Source organism: Cervus canadensis, chromosome 23, assembly GCF_019320065.1.
Source record: "Cervus canadensis isolate Bull #8, Minnesota chromosome 23, ASM1932006v1, whole genome shotgun sequence".
Classification (NCBI taxonomy): Eukaryota; Metazoa; Chordata; class Mammalia; order Artiodactyla; family Cervidae; genus Cervus; species Cervus canadensis.
The window spans coordinates 35,720,706-35,739,942 of NC_057408.1; the positions used below are offsets into that span (position 1 = coordinate 35,720,706).

The 19,237-nt window shown below is 43.4% G+C and overlaps 1 protein-coding gene across 1 annotated transcript in view; it reads left to right on the plus strand.

Annotated features, from left to right (window-relative positions):
• Positions 1–19,237, plus strand: part of TPGS2 (tubulin polyglutamylase complex subunit 2) — a 60,083-nt gene that overhangs the window by 24,601 nt on the left and 16,245 nt on the right. Inside the window, exon 3 of the mRNA XM_043444204.1 lies at positions 17,830–17,917. Within this exon, the coding sequence (XP_043300139.1) occupies positions 17,830–17,917 (88 nt within the window). The remainder of the gene's footprint in view (positions 1–17,829; positions 17,918–19,237) is intronic.

Genomic DNA, 19,237 nt, shown 5'->3' on the forward strand with positions numbered 1-19,237 from the left:
TTGCATTTATATTCATCAAAGATATTGGCTTATAATTTTCTTTTTGTACTACCTTTTGTCTGGTTTTGGTATCAGGTGATGGTGACTTCCTAGAATGTCTTTGGAGTGTTCCTTCCTCTTTGATCTTTTGGCAGTTTGAGAAGGATCTATGTAAGTTCTTCCTTGCATGTTTGGTAAAACTAGCTTGTGAAACCATCTGGCCCTGGACTTTCTTGTAGGGAGTTTTTTGTTTTTTGTTTTTTTAATTACAGACTCTATTTCATTTCTAGTGATTGGTCTTTTCAAGTCACCTGTTTCCTCTTGATTCAGTTTTGGTGGGCTGTGTGTTTCTAGAAAGTTGTTCATTTCTTCTAGGTTGCCAAATTTGTTGACATATAGTGTTCATATAATTGACATATAAATGTTCTCTTATAGTTTTTTGTCTTTCTGATGTATCATTTCTTATTTTCACTATTTGAATCTTCTCTCTTTTCTTCTTGGTGACCCTGGCCAAATATTTGTCAGTTTTGCTTAACCTTTCAAAGAACCAGCTCTTTGGTTTCTACTGATTTTTTTCTATTGTTTTTTAATCTCTGTTTCCTCTCTGATATTATTTCCTTCCTTCTGCTGACTTTAAGTTTTGTTTGTTCTTCTTTAACTAGTTCTTTTAGGTGGTGGATTAGGTTGTTGGAGATTTTTCTTGTTTCTTAAAGTCCTGTATTGATATGAAATTCCCTCTAAGAACTGCTTTTGCTGCACCCCATAGATTTTGTATAGTTGTGTTTTCATTGTCACTTGCCTCAAGTTATTTTTTTTTTAATTTCTTCTTTAATTGTTGACCTGTAGGTTTTTAAATAGCATATTGTTTAGTCTCCATATAACTTTTTTTTTTCTCATTTCTTTTTCTGTGGTTGAGTTCTGGTTTCATACCATTGTGGTCAGAAAAGATACTTGAAATAATTTCTATACTCTTAAATTTGTTGAAGCTTCTTTTGTGCCCTAGGGTGTAATCAGTCCTAGAGAATGTTCCATGTGCACTTGAAAAGAATGTGCATTCTGCTTTTTTTTAATGAAATGTCCTGGAAATATAAACTAAATATAACTGTTCTATTTTGTCATTTAGGATCTCTGTTACCTTGTTGAGTTTCTGTCTCAAAGATCTGTCCATTGATGTGAGTAGGGTGTTAAAGTTCCGTAGTATTATTGTATTGCCATCAACTTCTCCCTTTAAATCTGTTAGTATTTTTATGTATTTGGGTGCTTCTATATTTGGTGTTTAGGTGCTAAAATTACTGCAGATGATGAGTATAGCCATGAAATTATAAGATGATTGCTTCTTGGCAAGAAAGCTATGACAAACCTAGACATTGTGTGACAAAGCAAAGACATGACTTTGCTGACAAAGGTCCTTATAGTCAAGGCTTTGGTCTTTGTAGTAGTCATGTACAGATGTGAGAGCTGGACAGTAAAGAAGGCAGAACACTAAGGAATTGATGCTTTCAAACTGTGGTGCTGGAGAAGACTCTTGAGAGTCCCTTGGACAGCAAGGAGATCAAAACAGTTAATCTTAAAGGAAATCAACCCTGAATACTCTTTGAAAGGACTGATGCTGAAGCTGAAGCTCCAATACTTTGGCTGCCTGAGGCAAACAGCTGATTCATTGGAAAAGACCCTGATGCTGGGAAAGATTGAAGGCAGAAGGAAAAGAGGGTGACAGGATGAGATGGTTGGATGGCATCACTGATTCATTGGACATGAACTTGGGCACACTCTGGGAGATGGTGAGGGACAGAGAAGCCTGGTGTGCTGCAGTCTGTGGGGTCACGAAGAGCCGGACACAAGTTGGAGACTGAGCAGCAACATCATATTGGGTGTGCAAGGAGTCGGACATGACTGAGCATGAGCGTACAGTACATAGGTTGGGTGCATACATGTTAACGAGTATGATATCCTATCCTTGTATCGATCCTTTTATCTTTATATAGTGTCTTTCTTTATCTTTCTCTGTAGCCTTTGATCTAAAGTCAATTTTTCCTGATAGGAGTTTTATGACCCTCGCTTTCTTGTAATTTCCATTTGCACAAGATGTCTTTTTTCTTCCCCTCACTTCAGTCTGTGTTTGTCGTTTGCCCTAAAGTGGGTCTCTTGTGGACAGCATATTGTAGTCTCTTATTTTTTTATTTAATATGCCACTCTGTGTCTTTTGACTGGAGCATTTAGCCCATTGACATTTAAGGTAGTTATTGATAGATATGTATTTATTGCCATATTAAACCCTATTTTCATGTTTTCATATTTTATATTTAAATTTTCCTGATTTTATATTTCTTCTTTGTCCCTTTCTGTTTTTTCTTTTGTAGTTGTATGATTTTCTTTTGTTTTACACTTTTGTTCTCTTCTCTTTGGTGTTTGTGAATGCATTGTATGTTTTTGCTTTGTGGTTACCCTGTTTTCAAGTTTGTTAACTCCTTGTACTTACTTGCCTTAAACTTGTAGTCATATAGACTCAAACACATTCTTGGAAAAAAAAGATCTACATTTTCTTACTCTTATTTCCCACATTTTATGATTTTGACCCTCTTTTACATCTTCATATTCATCCTTTTGCTGTTCTTTATGTTTATCACTTTCACAGAAATTTTTTATTTTTAAAATCAGTGTACTGGCTTATTTAAGTGATTTACTCTTTCCTGTAGATTCTTACTACTTTCTCTATTTAGAGAAAATCTTTTAATATTTCATTTAAGATAGGTTTAGTATTGCTATAGTCTTTGAATTTTTGCTTATCTAAGAAATCCTTAATCTCTCTTTCTATTCTAAATGATAATCTTGTTGGGCAGAGGATTCTAGATTGCAGATTTTTCCCTTTCAGGACTTTGAATATATCTTGCCCCACTCCCTTTTGGCCTGCAGCTGTTTCTGTAGAGAAATCAGCTGGTAGCCCTGTTGGGGTTCCCTTGTAATTAACTCTTTGTGTTTCTCTCGCTGCCTTTAGAACTGTGCCTTCATCTTCGGCCGTCTTTATCATGTCTTGGTGGAGGTCTGCTTGCATCCCCTTGTTCGGGACCCTCTGTGCTGCTCGTACCTGGATATTGTTTCCTTCTTTGTGTTTGGGGTGTCTTCAGTCACACTTTGTTCAGATATGCTTTCAATCCCCTTTTCTTTATCTTCTCCTTCTGGGATTCCTATCGTGTGTACATTGGCATACTTTGTATTATCCCGTAGGTCTCTTATATTGCTTTCATTTTTTTAAATTTGGCTTTCTGTCTGCTGTTCTGACTGGGTGATTTCCATTATTCTATCTCCCAGATCATTTATTCATTCTTATGCATTATTCATTCAGCTTTTCATTACCTTTAGCTCAGCTTTTGTCTCAGTGAGTGAATTTTCTAATTTTTCTTGGCTCCTCCTTATAGTTTCTAGTTTCCTTTTACAGTAATGTGCATTTCTCTCGATAGTCCTTCTTAACTTCTTCAGTATTTTTATTATCTCCTTTTTGAACTCGTTGTCTATTAGAAAGAAGAGGTCTGTTTCATTGCTTGTTCCTTCAGGGGAATTCTCTTGATCTTTTATTCGAGAGTGGTTCCTCTACTTCATTTTACTTATATTTCTCTTGCTATATGAGTTTAGGAGAAACAATTATCTATTGTGGTCTTGGAGGGCTATTTTTATGGAGGAGCATCCCTATGTAGCCTGTGTAGGTTTAATACTTTTTGATGTGAGAGCTGTTTTTGGTGTTGATTCCTGTTGCCTCTTTCCTCAGTGTATGCTGGCCACTGTCACCCTGATAGGAGGAGTGACTGGTGATGTGGCGGCCAGAGCCTGCCCTGGTTATTGATCAGGGCTTCCTCCTTGCTCTGTGGTTGTTGCCGCCCTGTCGGGAGCTGGGTCTGTTCTCCCGCTGTTGGAGTGGAAGCCCCAGATCCGTTCCTGAGCTCTTGGGGGAGGTGGATGGGATTGGAGCCCTCGCACTGGGAGAAGAGCCAGAGCTGTTCTCCACGTGAGTGCACTTTGCTGTGTCACCTGACACCTGCTCTGCCGCCTTACAAAGTACACTGTTGCCAGCACTGCCCTGGGCCCCATCTCAACCTTGGGAATGCCAGCAACCGGCCCTGGGGTCCCCCAGGCATTGTTTCCACAGGACCTCCAGTGCAGCTCAACCAGAGTCAGGTCCCGGGACCACATCCATCACTCATCTGGACCACAGCAGGAGCTACAAAGGCAGCGCAGACCCTGGCCCAGCCCAGTCCCCAGGGCACATGCCCACAAAGCCCATGACTGCTGATGCCACACCCGTTCCAGCCATGGACACACCCAGTGTCCACTCTGATGTCCTACAGGCACTGAGTTTACAAAGCCAGTGGCAGAGTGTAAGGTTGTGGCTTGCACAACCACAGGGTTAGATTTCAGCCCTACTTCCCAAGTTTCATGGCCTCTGAGGCTCAGCTATGGTTTTAGCCCCACCTCTGCGAGTGGGCAACCTGCTGGCATTTACTCCCAGCACCCCCGAAATGGTGACTGGGCCACAAGAGCCTTTGGAGGCAGGAACCCCTGAGGCAGCAGCTAGGAAGACATGTTCTCACAGGGCCCGCAGAAGCGGGGCCAGTACACAGAGAAAGAGGCTACAATGCCAGCCTCGCCCCCCACCTCATGCTCCACTTAACAGTGGCGCTTTGCTTCTGTTGCCCACCTGGGTTTCTTCCGTGAACACCTCCGGTTGCAGCTGTACCACACTCCAGCCGTTTCAGGCTATCTCTGCACAGCCAGCAGCAGTCCCCTTCCCATATCTGTTCTCTACTCCCCAGGTTCCAGTGCCAGCCCCACTCACACCAGCAGACCTGCGTCTCAGGCTAGGGCATGCAGGCAGTGGTGCGGGCCCTCTGCAAGTCTTGCTCTGTCCTGCCTCTCGCAGCCTGATTGCTGGGTTCTCCTCTGAGCCTCTGAAGCTCGCTCTCTGTCCCGGCTCCTCTCCCTGCTGCTTAAGTGGCTTCATCCTGTGGGAACCTTTCCTCTTCCCCCACACTCCCCCCGCCAGGGGTGCAGGTCCCATCCTGCTCCCCTTCTCTTTTCTTTTTTCTTACCTGGTTACATGGGGCTCTTTTATGTCCTCTCAGGGGTGTGAGGTCTTCTGGTAGTGTTCAGCAGGGGTGCTGTGAGAACTGTTCCATTTGCAGATGTATTTTTGATGTACTTGTGGAAGGAGGTGAGTTCCATATCCTTTTACTCTGCCGTCTTGTTTAGAGCTAGTGTTATAGAAAGATTCATCCACTTCTAATATTTCATGATTATTTGCTGCAAATGTAGGAAGAAAATGTTAAAACTAAACTCTAAACGGCTATCTATACCTGCTGCAGACTCCTAAAATTAGAAAAAAAAATGGACAACCTCCTCTTTTTATTTTAATGTATCTCACTTTTTTGTTGTTGTTGTTCTTTAAACAGTAGTTTCAATCTGCTTGGTTTTGTGCAGTTTTATGATTCACATTCCCTGTGCCTGCAATCTGCCTTTTATAATGATGGTAGTTCGTGGAATGTCTGCACCAAGCTTTTCATCTTTTGTGCACTGTGAAGGCGTCTGCCTCAATTCTCATAGCATCCCAGGGTCAGGAGAGTTCTGTTTTTAAATATTTCAGTGACACTTCATAGTTCCAGAGTGCAGTACAATTCTTGATTGGTTAGACTTTTCAATTTCCAGATAAAAATTCAGTTTACTAATGATGAAACTATGGCCCAGGAGACCAAACAGTTTGGCAGAACATCATCCCCTCTCTTTTTAGCCTCACTTTTTCTACAGTCTGCAGGGTGGGTTCTGAACCTTCTTGCAGACGTGGCCCTCACATGCCCCTGCTCTGAATGCATTGTCAGCATCCCAGATGGGAGAGAGCAGCCTGCAGCAGCTTGTCACGATGGCCCCTCACACTGTGCGCTCACTCTGCCCCCAAAGTTCTCCTGTGACAGCTAAGTCCCCTCCCGCTCTCCAGTGCCTCTCTTCCTCCCTCCAGATCGGCAACTGCCTGAGAGGGTCTTCCCCATCTCTTCAAAACTAAGGACAAAAATAAAACTTTCAGCCTTACGTGTATTTTGAGAGGGAGACTGATGGTTGTGTGGAGAGAGTGGCTGCCTCTCCTCTGAGTCTTCAGCAACTCAGCTCTGTCCCCAAGCTTGGATACCCCAGCCACCAAGACAACAGGTTCTGGTTAACCAGGCCTCCCCCTCTCCTTAGGAAGGAGTTTGAGAATGCAGTGGAGAGTTCTCCGGGATCTCACCCCATCCTTCCACAGCCCTTCCCCCTGGAGGAGTTTCAGTAGGTGCAGGCGTCCCTGCCTCAGGTTTCCAGGTAGGTCTCAGTGCTCCTCTCAGTGGCCATTCTAGGCAGCCCTTCGTCTGCTTCTGTTGCACATGGACTCACAGGAGTCTGCCCACTGCGGATAAGCACCTACAGAAACAATGATTTCCATGTTCTGGCTGTGGCTCTTTGCTGAACTGATCCTCCGTCCCTGGCCGCCCCCACCTCCTAGTGAAGTGGCCTCTGGAAGACAGGGAACGATGGGGCACAGGATTCTCAGACGTACAGCAAGTGAGCAGGAGGCCATAGACGGGCTCAGGCAGTGCTCAGGAAGGCTCCAGGAATCAAGCTGGTGACTCCCAAAACATCAGAGTGGCTCAGTCCGTCCAGATGATGAAGCAGTAACACAGCTTGTGGTGGGCTTTCTAGCAGAGCTTAAAGAAATTATTGTAAATAGCCTCCTCAGGAGGCGGGAAAAAAATCAGAAGCTGGGAATTATGTAACCGAGTCATCACTGGGATAAAGGGAGATTGCAGTCCCGTGGGGATGCCACTCTTACTTCACATACTGGTCAGCAGAGTTTCTCTCCCTTCCTGACTTTCTCTCGGATCCTCTCTCATCCTTACACTTCGACTGCCATTTGCTTTCTGCCAGTCTTTCTCCTTCCCCTTCTTTTTCATCCCCTAAAAATAGAGACTGACCCTAAATCTGGCAAGAGAACCCTTCTGAAGTGAGTAGATTTCTCCCTGCAGAAGAGCAGTCTCTTCCCACATTGTGCAGGAGAGAAGTGAAAACGGCAGTATCTCTGAGCTGCCGGCCAGGGCACAGGAGCCACCCACACGTGATGCCCCTGCAGCTCAGCCCCGTGTCCACAGAACACACCTGTCCCTCCCACAGCCAGCCTCCGCCATGTGGAATGGTTGACATCTGCAGGCTCTTTCCTGTTTTTCTCCTTCATCTGCCCTCACTGAAGCAACTGGAGACTTCAGTTACTCAGCCAAGCATGAAGAGAGAAAGCAATGATAATTAGGTCAGTCTTCTATATCCCACTGCTCATGATAAAACACTCTTAAAATAAAGAATGATGTAATTAATAAATTTATTAACAAAAATTTTTTTAAATGTTTTAAGTAAAAATAAAGGTGGCTTCCGCCCTGGAAGCCGCGCTCAGAAGGAAGGGCTGGAAGTACTGCAGGACCCGCCACTTGGGCTGCCAGGGGTGAGGTCCACAGCAAGGAGGCGGCCCAGCTGAGGCCACAGTGATTGCTGTGAAAACGAGAGCGTGTTCACTGTTTCTCTGAACTTGGTCTGCTTGACATTTTGCTTATTTATGTGAGTATTTTAGATGTTTTAAACTCTTTATTTCACTGGTTTTTTTTCTATTTTTATGAATTTTGAGTAAGTTTTTAAAGTATTAGCATAATAAATTTCTTTTTTGAGTGAAATAAATACTGTGTGTTATAGTCACTACTATTGAAATTCTCCAGCAGAACTTTAAGGTGAACAGTGCCCCCAGACCTTCTCAGAGGGGATCTTACGGAATCTGGGTTGAGAAGTAGGTTCCTTGTGTCCACCACTAGATGGCACTAGTGACCAGCATCTCATATTGGATGCTGACCTCTGGGGATGACAGAAGGAGCAAGAACTTTGTCAGAATACTGATAACTATCGACTTCCTGTACTAGGGTGCCATGGGTCAGGAGAAAGCTGTTTTGCATGCACACTTTTGTCTCAGAAAGCACAGACAGTGTGCAGTACTGGAGGCATTAGGAGAAAGCCGTAAACTTGAAATAACTTACTAAGCAGGAAAAAAATGTTTAGTGCAAGGAGTCAGAGAATTCTTTATGTTACCCATCTCTGAAATTGAGAACTTGATGGTGAAGAGAGAAAAAAAACCAAAAATGATCAGAATGCATGTTTTAGTTCTTAGATCAAGAAAATGAAAATCCTGTTTCTTTAAAATGACAGCTCTTGTATTGTTGTTTAGTCACTAAGTTGTGTCTGACTCTTTTGTGACCCCATGGACTGTAGCCCACCAGGCTCCTGTGTCCCTGGGATTTCCCAGGCAAGAATCCTGTACTGGGTTGCCATTTCCTTCTCCAGGGGATTTTCCTGACCCAGGGATTGAACCCACGTCTCCTGCATTGCATATTCTTTACCACTGAGCCACCAAGGAAGCTATTGTGTTCTTAATAATTTATTTTTTTTCTTAATAATTTAAAAATATTGCTTAAAATTACCTGCAAGCTTTTGAAGCTTGCCTCTCACATATCTTCAAGATACTGTACCCTGAAACCATAGTAATTACCCTTATTACCTAGTCTTCTCTCTTCCTGCCAGATTCCTAACTTCTCCCACCTCCAGTCTTTTATAGACTCAATCTTAGAGATTATTCTTAAACCTGGATTCACAGAGTTTGACAGTCAAGGTCACTCAGCTTGTTGCAGAATTGGGAAATAAATTCAGGTCGTCCTGTTACACTCAACTTCTTCACACATTGGGTACCTGGAATTGACTGACAGTGTGACCTAAACAAACCTGATACAAGCAGTGTTCAGTATCACATCTCAAAAGGGTCCAGTAAGCAGAAAGTTTGGAAATTGCCCCTCTGCATGTATAAACATGACAAGAAGAAAGAAAAGTAATTAGAGAACTCATCCTTCTGTGTTCAGTAGTTTGATTGGCTAGAAAAGACTGGCCAGATGCATGCAGAGGTGTGAGTTACTTAAAATTTAATGGGTGCTCCTAGTACCTCCTGAAAGGAATCACAGCTTTTTTGGATGATTTGCTATTCATATGAAATATTTGTTTATATTCTATTGTGCTTCTTTTTAAGAACTTTTAGAACTATTCAATTCATTTCATTAAATCTCTAGAAGTATATACTTTTTACTTTAATCAGTTCTCACTGATCCAATAATTTGTTTCAGGAAATAAGTTATGAGCATGGTTCTGAAATTTACAGAAGTGATTGCTTTGTTATAGCATCATCAAAACTAGAGGGTCTCTCTTACATGTTCCTGTAGGTTTTAAGTGTGCAGGTCTTTCAGCTCCTTGGTGAAACTTATCCCTAAGTATTTCATTCTTTTTGATGCAGTTGTCAATAAGATTGTTTTCTTAATTTCTCTTTCTGATAGGTGGTTATTCTTGGTAGAAAAGCAACAAAATTTTTATATTGATTTGGTACCCTGCAGCTTTACTTAATTCATTTGTTGTTTTAAAAGTTTTTTGGGGGAGTCTTTAGGAATTTCTCTATGTAATACCATGTCATCTGCCAATAGTAATGATGTTACTTCTTTTCTGATTTGGATGCTTTTTGTTTCTTTTTATTGCCTAATTTCTCTGCTTGGGATTTGCAATATTGTGTTGAATAAACTTAGCAGGAATGGCCATCCTTGTCTTCCTGATCTTAGTGGAACAGCTTTCAGCTTTTAACCCATCAATATGATGTTTCCTGTAGGCTAACTTATGTTTCCTCTCTACCTCACGTTGAGAGGCTTTTTGTTTTTTTTTTAATCATGACTGGATGTTTAATTTTGTGAAATGCTTTTTTGACCTCTATTGAGATGATCATATGCTGTTTTTAGTGTGTGTTTGTGTTCTGGCTGCATCAGGTCTTAGCTGAGATGCGTGGGATCTTTCAGCGCGGCGCATGGGCTCTGTAGCTGCCGCTCACGGGCTCTCTAGGTGAGGCCCGTGGGCTCTGCCGTCGCAGTGCACAGGCTGTTGCCCCATGGCCTGTGGGATCCTGAGCTTCCCCAGTGGCTCAGATAGTAAAGAATCTGCCTGTCAGTGCAGGAGACCCAGGTTTGATCCCTGGATTGGGAAGATCCCCTGGAGAAAGGAATGGCTACTCACTCCAGTATTCTTGCCTCGAGGATTCCATGGACAGAGGAGCCTGGCAGGCTACACACAATGGGGTCACAAAGAGTTGGACACGACTGAGTGGCTAAGATTTCATATGTGAGATCTTAGTTCGCCAACCAAGGATTGAACCCATGTCCCCAGCATTGAAAGGTGGATTTTTAACCACTAGGCTACCAGTGAAAGTAAAAGAGAGAGTGACAGTCACTCAGTACTGGCGACTTGTACTAGTTTTGGTCTCAGTTTATCCCTTTTTCCTCTGGTTCCTTGAAGGGTAAAGTTGCACTGTTCGCTTGAGAACTTTCCTATTTCCTGATACAGGCACTTGCTGTTATGAATTCCCTTCTAGCACTGTTTTTGCAGCATCCCGTAAGCTTTAGTGTATTGTATTTCCACTTTTATTTGTCTCAGGATATTTTTTAAAAATTTCCTTTTTGATTTCTTCCTTGACCATTGGTTATTCAGTGGCATGTTTTTTAATTTCTACATTTTTGTGAATTTTCCTGTTTCCTTCCTATAACTGAGTCTAGTTTCATACCACTGTGGACAGAAAAGATACTCAATATGATGTCAGTCTTAATTTTGTTAATAGTTTTCTGGTCTAACATGTGATCTGTTATAACTATTCCATGTACACTTGAGAGAATCTAGATTCTGCTGATTTTCAATAGAATATTCTGTAAATGTAATGTCAATCTAGTCTAACATGTCTTTATATCCATTGTTCCATTGTGTTGCTGTTTCCCCTTTAGGTCTGTTAATATTTGCTTTATCTGTCTTGGAGGCATAAATATTTATAAATTCTATATCCTGTTGTTGGATTGACCCCTTTATACTGCCCCTCTTTGTCTCTTGTAGGACTCTTGTATAACTATCCCAGCTTTCTTTGTTTTTTTTGTTTTTTTTGTTTTTTAGGTTTTTTTTTATTTTTTTTTTTTGTCATACATTGATATGAATCAGCCATAGATTTACACGTATTCCCCATCCCAATCCCCCCTCCAACCTCCCTCTCCACCCGATTCCTCTGGGTCTTCCCAGTGCACCAGGCCCGAGCACTTGTCTCATGCATCCCACCTGGGCTGGTGATCTGTTTCACCATAAATAGTATACATGCTGTTCTTTTGAAATATCCCACCCTCACATTCTCCCACAGAGTTCAAAAGTCTGTTCTGATTTCCATTTACATCCATCCCTTCACTTTTAGTTTATGTGTTATTACATCTGAAGTGAATCTCTTGTAGAAAACATAGTTCCATAACTTGGCCTCCTTTCGTATTCATTCAGTCACTCTTTGTTTTTTGATTGTAGAATTTATTTCATTTGCATTTGAAATAATTGTTGATAGGTACTGCCTTACTGCTATTTTGTTCATTGTTTTCTAGCTATTTTATAATTCTTTTGTATTTTGTTCCTTCTCTTGCTTTCTTCCTTTGTGATTTGATGATTTTCTGTAATGGAGTGCTTAGACTCCTTTCTCTTTATCTTTTTTGTGTCTGCTATAGGTTTTTTCTTTGTGGTCCTCATGAGGCTTATATTTAAATGTAGCAATCTAAACTGATCACCACTTGTTTGAATGCATTTTAAAGCTTTACGGTTTTACTTTCCCCACCACACATTTAAAAAGATGTCACAATTTACATTTTTTCATCTTGTGGATCTGTTAACAAATTATTGTAGTTATAGTTACTTTTACCACTAAACTATAGTGTGTTTTAGTGCTTCTAAGTGTCCTGTGTGTGCGTGCTCAGTCACTTCAGTCGTGTCCAACTCTTTTTGACCCTGTGGACTGTAGCCCACCAGGCTCCTCTGTTCATGGGGATTCTGTAGGCAAAAATATTGGCGTGGGTTGCCATTTCCTCCTCTAGAGGATCTTCCCAACCGAGGGATTGAACCCACATCTCTTATGTCTCCTGCATTGGCAGGTGGGTTCTTTCCCACAAGCACCACCTTTAGTACCTTTACGGTGGTTGTTTTCTGCTTTGTCTTTTAATCTTCATGCTTTGTCTTTCAGTGATTAACCCACTGCCCTGACAACATTATTCTGAATTTAACTATACTTTAACTTTTGCCTGTGAGATTTATACTGTCATATTTTTTCCTGTTACCAATTATCACCCTTTTGTTTCACTTGAAAGAAGACCCTTTAATATTTGTTGTTCAATTAAGTTCAATTCAGTCACTCAGTCATGTCCAACTCTCTGCGACCCCATGGACCACAGCACACCAGGCCTCCCTGTCCATCACCAACTCCCGTAGTTTATCAAAACTCATGTCCATCGAGTCGGTGATGCAATCCAACCATGTCATCCTATGTCGTCCCCTTCTCCTCCTGCCTTCAATCTTTCCTAGCATCAGGGTCTTTTCAAATGAGTCAACTCTTCGCATCAGGTGGCCAAAGTATTGGAGTTTCAGCTTCAACATCAGTCCTTCCAATGAATACTCAGGACTGATATCCTTTAGGATGGACTGGTTGGATCTCCTTGTAGTCCATGGGACTCTCAAGAGTCTTCTCCAACACCACAGTTCAAAAGCATCAATTCTTTGGCACTCAGCTTTCTTTATAGTCCAACTCTCACATCCATACATGACCACTAGAAAAACCATAGCCTTGCCTAGACCGACCTTTGTTGGCAGTCATGTCTCTGCTTTTTAATATGCTGTCTAGGTTGGTCATAACTTTTCTTCCAAGGAGTATGCATCTTTTAATTTCATGGCTGCAGTCACCATCTGCAGTGATTTTGGAGCCCCCAAAATAGTCAGCCACTTTTTCCACTGTTTGCCCATCTATTTGCCATGAAGTGATAGAACCAGATGCCATGATCTTAGTTTTCTGAATGTTGAGTTTTAAGCCAACTTTTTCACTCTCCTCTTTCACTTTCATCAAGAGGCTCTTTAGTTCTTCTTCATTTTCTGCCATAAGAGTGGTGTCACCTGCATATCTGAGGTTATTGATATTTCTCCCAGCAATCTTGATTCCAGCTTGTGCTTCTTACAGCCCAGCGTTTTCTCATGATGTACTCTGCATACAAGTTAAATAAGCAGGGTGACAATATACAGCCTTGACGTATTCCTTTCCCGATTTGGAACCAGTCTTGTTGTTCCATGTCCAGTTCTAACTGTTGCTTCCTGACCTGCATACAGATTTCTCAAGAGGCAGGTCAGGTGGTCTGGTATTCCCACCTCTTGCAGAATCTTCCACAGTTTATTGTGATCCACACAGTCGAAGGGTTTGGCATAGTCAATAAAGCAGAAATAGATGTTTTTCTGGAACTCTCTTGCTTTTTCGATGATCCAGTGGACATTGGCAATTTGATCTCTGGTTCCTCTGCCTTTTCTAAAGTTCTGGAAGTTCATGGTTCACATATTGCTGAAGCCTGGCTTGGAGGAGTTTGAGCATTACTTTACTAGCATGTGAGATGAGTGCAATTGTGTTGTTGTTTGAGCATTCTTTGGCATTGCCTTTCTTTGGGATTGGAATGAAAACTGACCTTTTCCAGTCATGTGGCCACTGCTGACTTTTCCAAATTTGCTGGCATATTGAGTGCAGCACTTTCATGGCATCATCTTTTAGGATTTGAAATAGCTCAGCTGGAATTCCATCACATCCACTAGCTTTGTTCATAGTGATGCTTTCTAAGGCCCACTTGACTTCATATTCCAGAATGTCTGGCTCTAGGTGAGTGATCACACCATCGTGATTATCTGGGTCATGAAGAGCTTCTTTGTACAGTTCTTCTGTGTATTCTTGCCACCTCTTCTTAATATCTTCTGCTTCTGTTAGGCCTATACCATTTCTGTCCTTTATTGAACCCATCTTTGCATGAAATGTTCCCTTGGTATCTCTTATCATCTTGAAGAGATCTCTAGTCTTTCCCATTCTATTATTTTCCTCTATTTGTTTGCACTGATCAGTGCGGAAGGCTTTCTTATCTCTCCTTGCTGTTCTTTGGGACTCTGCATTCAAATGTTCATTTGTAAAGCTGTAAAGCTGGTGGTGTTCACTGTAAAGCAGGTCTAGTGGTGATAAACTCCCTCAGCTTTTGCTTGTATAGAAAACTTTATTTCTCCTTAATTTCTGAAGGACAGCTTTTCCAGGTAGAATATTCCTGGTTGGCACATTTTCTTTTCTCTTCAAGCACATTGAATATATTGTGCCACCATCTTGTGGCCTGCCTAAGTTTCTGCCTAGAAATCTCCTGACAGCTTTATGGGGGCTCCCTTGTCATTAAGTTTTGAAAACTTAGTTATAATGTCTCTTTGGATTCTTCTTTTTTGGAACTCTCTGGGATTCCTGGATCTGTTTCCTTCCCCACTTTAGGGAAATTTTCAGCCACTATTTCTTCAAATAAACTTTCTGCCCCATTCTCTCTTCTTCTGATAGCCCTATAAAGGTGTATAGTATTGATCAGCTTTATGTTGTTCTATAATCTCTTAAACTCTATTCACTCTTGCTCTTTGTTTTTTGTTTAAAGCTGATCTGATTAGATGAATTCCAGTACCCGGTCTTCTAGTTCACTGATCCTTTATTTCACTTCATCTAGTCTGCTGTTGAATGCCTTTATTGAATTTTTCAGCTCAGTTGTTATATTATTCACCTCTGTGATTTCTGCTTAGTATTTTCTTTTTGTTGAAATTCTCACTTTCTTCATGTATTGTCCCCCTGATGTCTGTGAGCATCTTTAAATTACTTATCTTAATTTCATTAGGTTTTTTCTTGGGGTTTTATCTAATTCTTTCACTGGGAACACATTTATCTGTTTCTTCATTTTTCTTGACACTCTGTTGATTTCAATGCATTAGCTACAACAGCCAGTCTTGAAGAAGTAGAGTGACCTTATGTAAGAGATGAACCTTTTTAATCCTGCCCTGGTTCTTGGTTGTCTATCAGACCTTTCTGAATGTTCAGCCTACTTTGCTCTTAGTGGCTCCCAGTAGTTGAGGGTATAATATGACCTGTCAGTGTCCCAAAGAAGAGAATTTCAGCACCTTGATGCAGGCTCATTGGAAACTGGGCACTCAAACAGTAGCTTACAATATGCACGTACGCCCTCTTTCAGGGGAGAACTAAGAGAGGGCATTCTGTCTGCTGCCTCTGCACTGAGCCCTAGGTGGATAGCATGTTAAGAACTGTTTTTTCTTTGTTTGCTACCATCCTGTTGCACCCATGAACACAAGCCTTGCTGCTCACCACAGCCAGTTATCAAGGGATGTGTCCTCTGAGCAGCAGCCACAAAAGCTGGAGCACCAGAGGTTTGCACAGCCTCCTTCCTGGAAACACTGGTGACCTGGGGCAGTACAGAGAGAGAGTGCAAAGGTGGCCCCCACTGGCCTCTGCAGTCTCTGGAGAGGGTTTTAGTTGGCTCGTAGATGTTAAATTATAAACTTGAGGCTGCAGTTAAGATCTCCAAACAGGCTCTTTTCACAGAATATTTCAATCTGCTGCCTCTGCCCTGTGCCCTGGTGGGATAGCTTGTTTATTAGAGCCCTTTGGGACCTGGGAACATAAGCTGTGTTGGCCAGCAGAGCCAGGCAGTCAAGTGTGTCCCCTGGGCAGCCCCTGGGGTGCCAGGCATGTGTATAAGCTCCTTTCCAGAAGATATCCGTGAGGCAGAAGGAGAGCATGAAGATGGTATGGTGCCCACTGGCCTCTCTGGTCTCTGGAGAGGATTACAGTTGGCATCTTAATGCGTGCTAAAATTAGAAGCCTGCTCCTCAGGCCAAAGCTTTTAAGATAAGCAAATAGGCTTCTTTAAGGAAAAGACTGGGCATTTTAGTTCTACTGTCTCTGCACTAGACCCTGGGGGTATATCCATAGTAATGTTACTGAATCACAAGTGTGTGTGCCCGATGCAGAGTGAGGCCCATCCGTACTAAAATATTCAAGTTTGGAACAGAGAACGGTTTATTACAGATTCATACAAGGAGATGGATGGCTCACGCCTCAAGACCCCAAAGTTACTGAAAACTTTCAGCAAGCCCCTTTAAAAGCAAAAGGGGAGAAAGGTGACTGGAATCGCTTCCCTAACGGTCACTCACTGACGGTTGGTTGCTTGGGGTGGGGGGTGCCCGCTGAGGCAGCAGTGAGGTCTGACCAATGCCTGCTGCCTCGCTGCAGTGTGGGGCAATGAGACAGCAGGGGCTGCCTGCTAAGGGCAGTGCTCATCCATCCCGCTGCCACAGTCCATAGCAGCCCACTGAAAACTGTTCTTAGCTCACTGTGGCCGTGTGGGTCTCTTGGATCCAAGCCCAACTGGCGTTCAGAGCTAGATTTATGGAGGCCCATCTCTCACGTAGAAGTCTTAAAAATTGAGGTGTCACATGCAGGGTCCAAACCCTTTGCTCAGGGAGAATCTAGGGGTTGTGAGTTCCTCTCTGGTTGTGTGTTACCCTTCCAAGAGTGGATTTTAGGGTGAGACTGTGATCAGCCTCGCATACCCATTTCAGTATAAGTTTCTTCGTGTTCACCCAGTGGATATGTAACAGCGCAGGATGAGCACGGCCCTTAGCAGGTGGCCATGCTGGGCCTCATTGCTCTGCACCCTGTTACTGGGCCGCAGGCCTTGCTCAGCCGTTGCTCGGTGTTTCCGTGGGTCCCGCCCACAACCAACTGTCAGTGAGAGACCGTTAGTTGTCCTGCTCAGCTATTGGTCAGCACCACAGTAGGCCCTGCCCACTGGTAACTGTCAGTGAGGGGCCACTGGGGAAGTAGTTCAGTCAGTGATCAGTAGCGTGGTGGTCATCAGGTGGAGAGTGAGGTAAGAGGCAGATTCAGGCCGCCTTCCAGAGGCCCTCCAGCTCACCCAGCCTTGGGCCAGCGGGTGAGCTGAAGGGCCCAGGAAACAGACTAGGGGCTACGTCCTGCAGGGCTCCAGAGCCCTCGGTAAGGCCCTCTACTAGCCCTGGCCCCGGCCTTGAGGCAGCAGTAACCCTCTTCCCACATGCTGTCTCTGCTATCTACTAGCAGTGACCGTCTGTCACAGTCTGAGACCTGGTCTCCCCATTTGGGCAGCCTGAGGAGACTGAGGGCCAGTTGGGTTGGGTGCCTGGCTTCCTCAGGGATGACAGCTGGGCGGGAACCTGGCCCTGAGGAGCTGCCAGCTGAGATCTGCCTCCTCTTAGCCAGGACTGGGACCTTGGAGGGTGAAAGTTGTGCCTTGCAACTTTGCCCTTTCTGGTCAGGACAGAACATTCATCTGGTAGAGATTAACAGGGACATCATTATCTGATCATGACCTGACCTCAGGAAGCAAGGATCTGAACAAGAAGTCTGCAACAACTCACCACGCCCAGCCCTCACCTTTTGCTTTTAAAGGGGCTACTGAAAGCTTTCAGAAACTGTGGGATTCTTAGGCCATGAGCCACCCATCTCCTTAATGAATCTGTAATCTTTCTCTAATGTTTTAGTATTGATGGGCCTCACTGTGCGTTGGGCACACAGACTTTCAATTTGGTAAACAGGAGTCACTCAGCTAGTTTCTGGGTTTCTCTCAAAGGAAATTATTGTTCAGTATATAGCTGTAGATTGTGTGTCAGTGACATGAGTCGAGGAGCCTGCTTTGTGGCCATCTCATCCCAGAATTCTCCAGTTTTAGAGGTAATTACTCAGTTTTAGGGATCTGAAATAGTTCCCACATGCTTTGAGGCATAGCCCTACACCCTCCTTCAGCCCTGACCTAACACTCAGCTGCTCTGTGGTTCTAGAAGAATAACTGTGTGCTGCCTGAGGATCTGAAGAACTTTTACCTGATGACCAACGGCTTCCACATGACGTGGAATGTGAAGCTGGATGGTGAGTCAGCCTTCTTGCTGTGAAGGAACACTTCCCTGGCTGAGAGCTTAGGGGAAACGATTCTGGGGGCCTTTACAACTCAGGAGTCTGAATGTGGACAGTGTATGGGGGTATCCAGACGCTGTGATCATCTCCCAGCAGTAACCTGTGCCATCATTGCCTCACCCACCACCTCTGTGGCCCCTGTGCCAGGGTCTGCCCAGTACCTAACCAGAAGCTAAAGTTAGAGGCTTCCTATTGGCCTGAGATGTTGGGAAAAATTAAGCACTACACAAAAATCCTGAGCTACCTTGAAATTAAAGCCTTGGAGGAGTCCGCTTTGGAGCTGTCTCCTCAGGGTGAGCTGCAATGACAGTCTCTGGTGGTCATAAGAGGGGCTCCTCCCTTCATTCCTAGCAGGCTGGAGATCGCAGGGCTCTGACCTCTCCCTCACATCTCCCCAGTCTAAGTTATCCGCCACCTCAGTTCACAGGTTATCATCCTGGTATTTAATACTTCCAGGATAAACACTTCTGGTGTAGATGTGGGGACTCAAAACTTGGTACATGTAAGAGATTCAGGCATTATGCAGGCATGAAGGTCAGTGCTACACATTTAGGTGAAAGCACTAGTAACATTTCATAGGCTGGGAAATCCTGATCTAGCCACTGGGGTACAGCTCATTCCTGACACAGACTTCTCTGTCCTTAAGAGGACTTTATAATCTCCAGACTCCAGCCACATCCCCAGATCTGCTTTGGTCCTTGGGAATCACCCTGCACCTCTTCTTGCTGCCACTAGGATGAGTAGTTTCTGCAGCCCAGCAGATCTACAGAACTGACCCTTCACTGCCTCTACCTCCTGAGTTCACTTTTTTGGTGATTCTCCAAACCTTCCTGTTTCTCTCTCAGCTGACCAGAGGCACACTTTATAACTTACTCCTAAGCATTTAACGTGAACTTAGAATCATTACCTCTGATGGTCTAGAAACCATGGTGTCACCAAAAGACAGTGGCCAGAGGCTGGAGTGACTGTCAGATCCTCCCTTGCCCACATCAGAGAGACAGGCTAACCCTTTCAGAAGCCTACTTCAGAAAAGAAACATTTCATGAAGGTTTTATGAGTCCCTATTCATTATTAATACTTTTTCTAACTTAATCCTCCCAACCTATTTTCTTATCCTCATCCCCATTGCCATACCCATTTTTTACTGGATGGCCAAAATCATTAACAGAAAACCTAGCACCGGCAGCTTCTGATGTTTACCTCCTTCCTTAGTGGTCTCTTCTTCTTGGACATTCCAGGCTACACACCAGCTTCAGTCATTCCAGTATTTTAGCA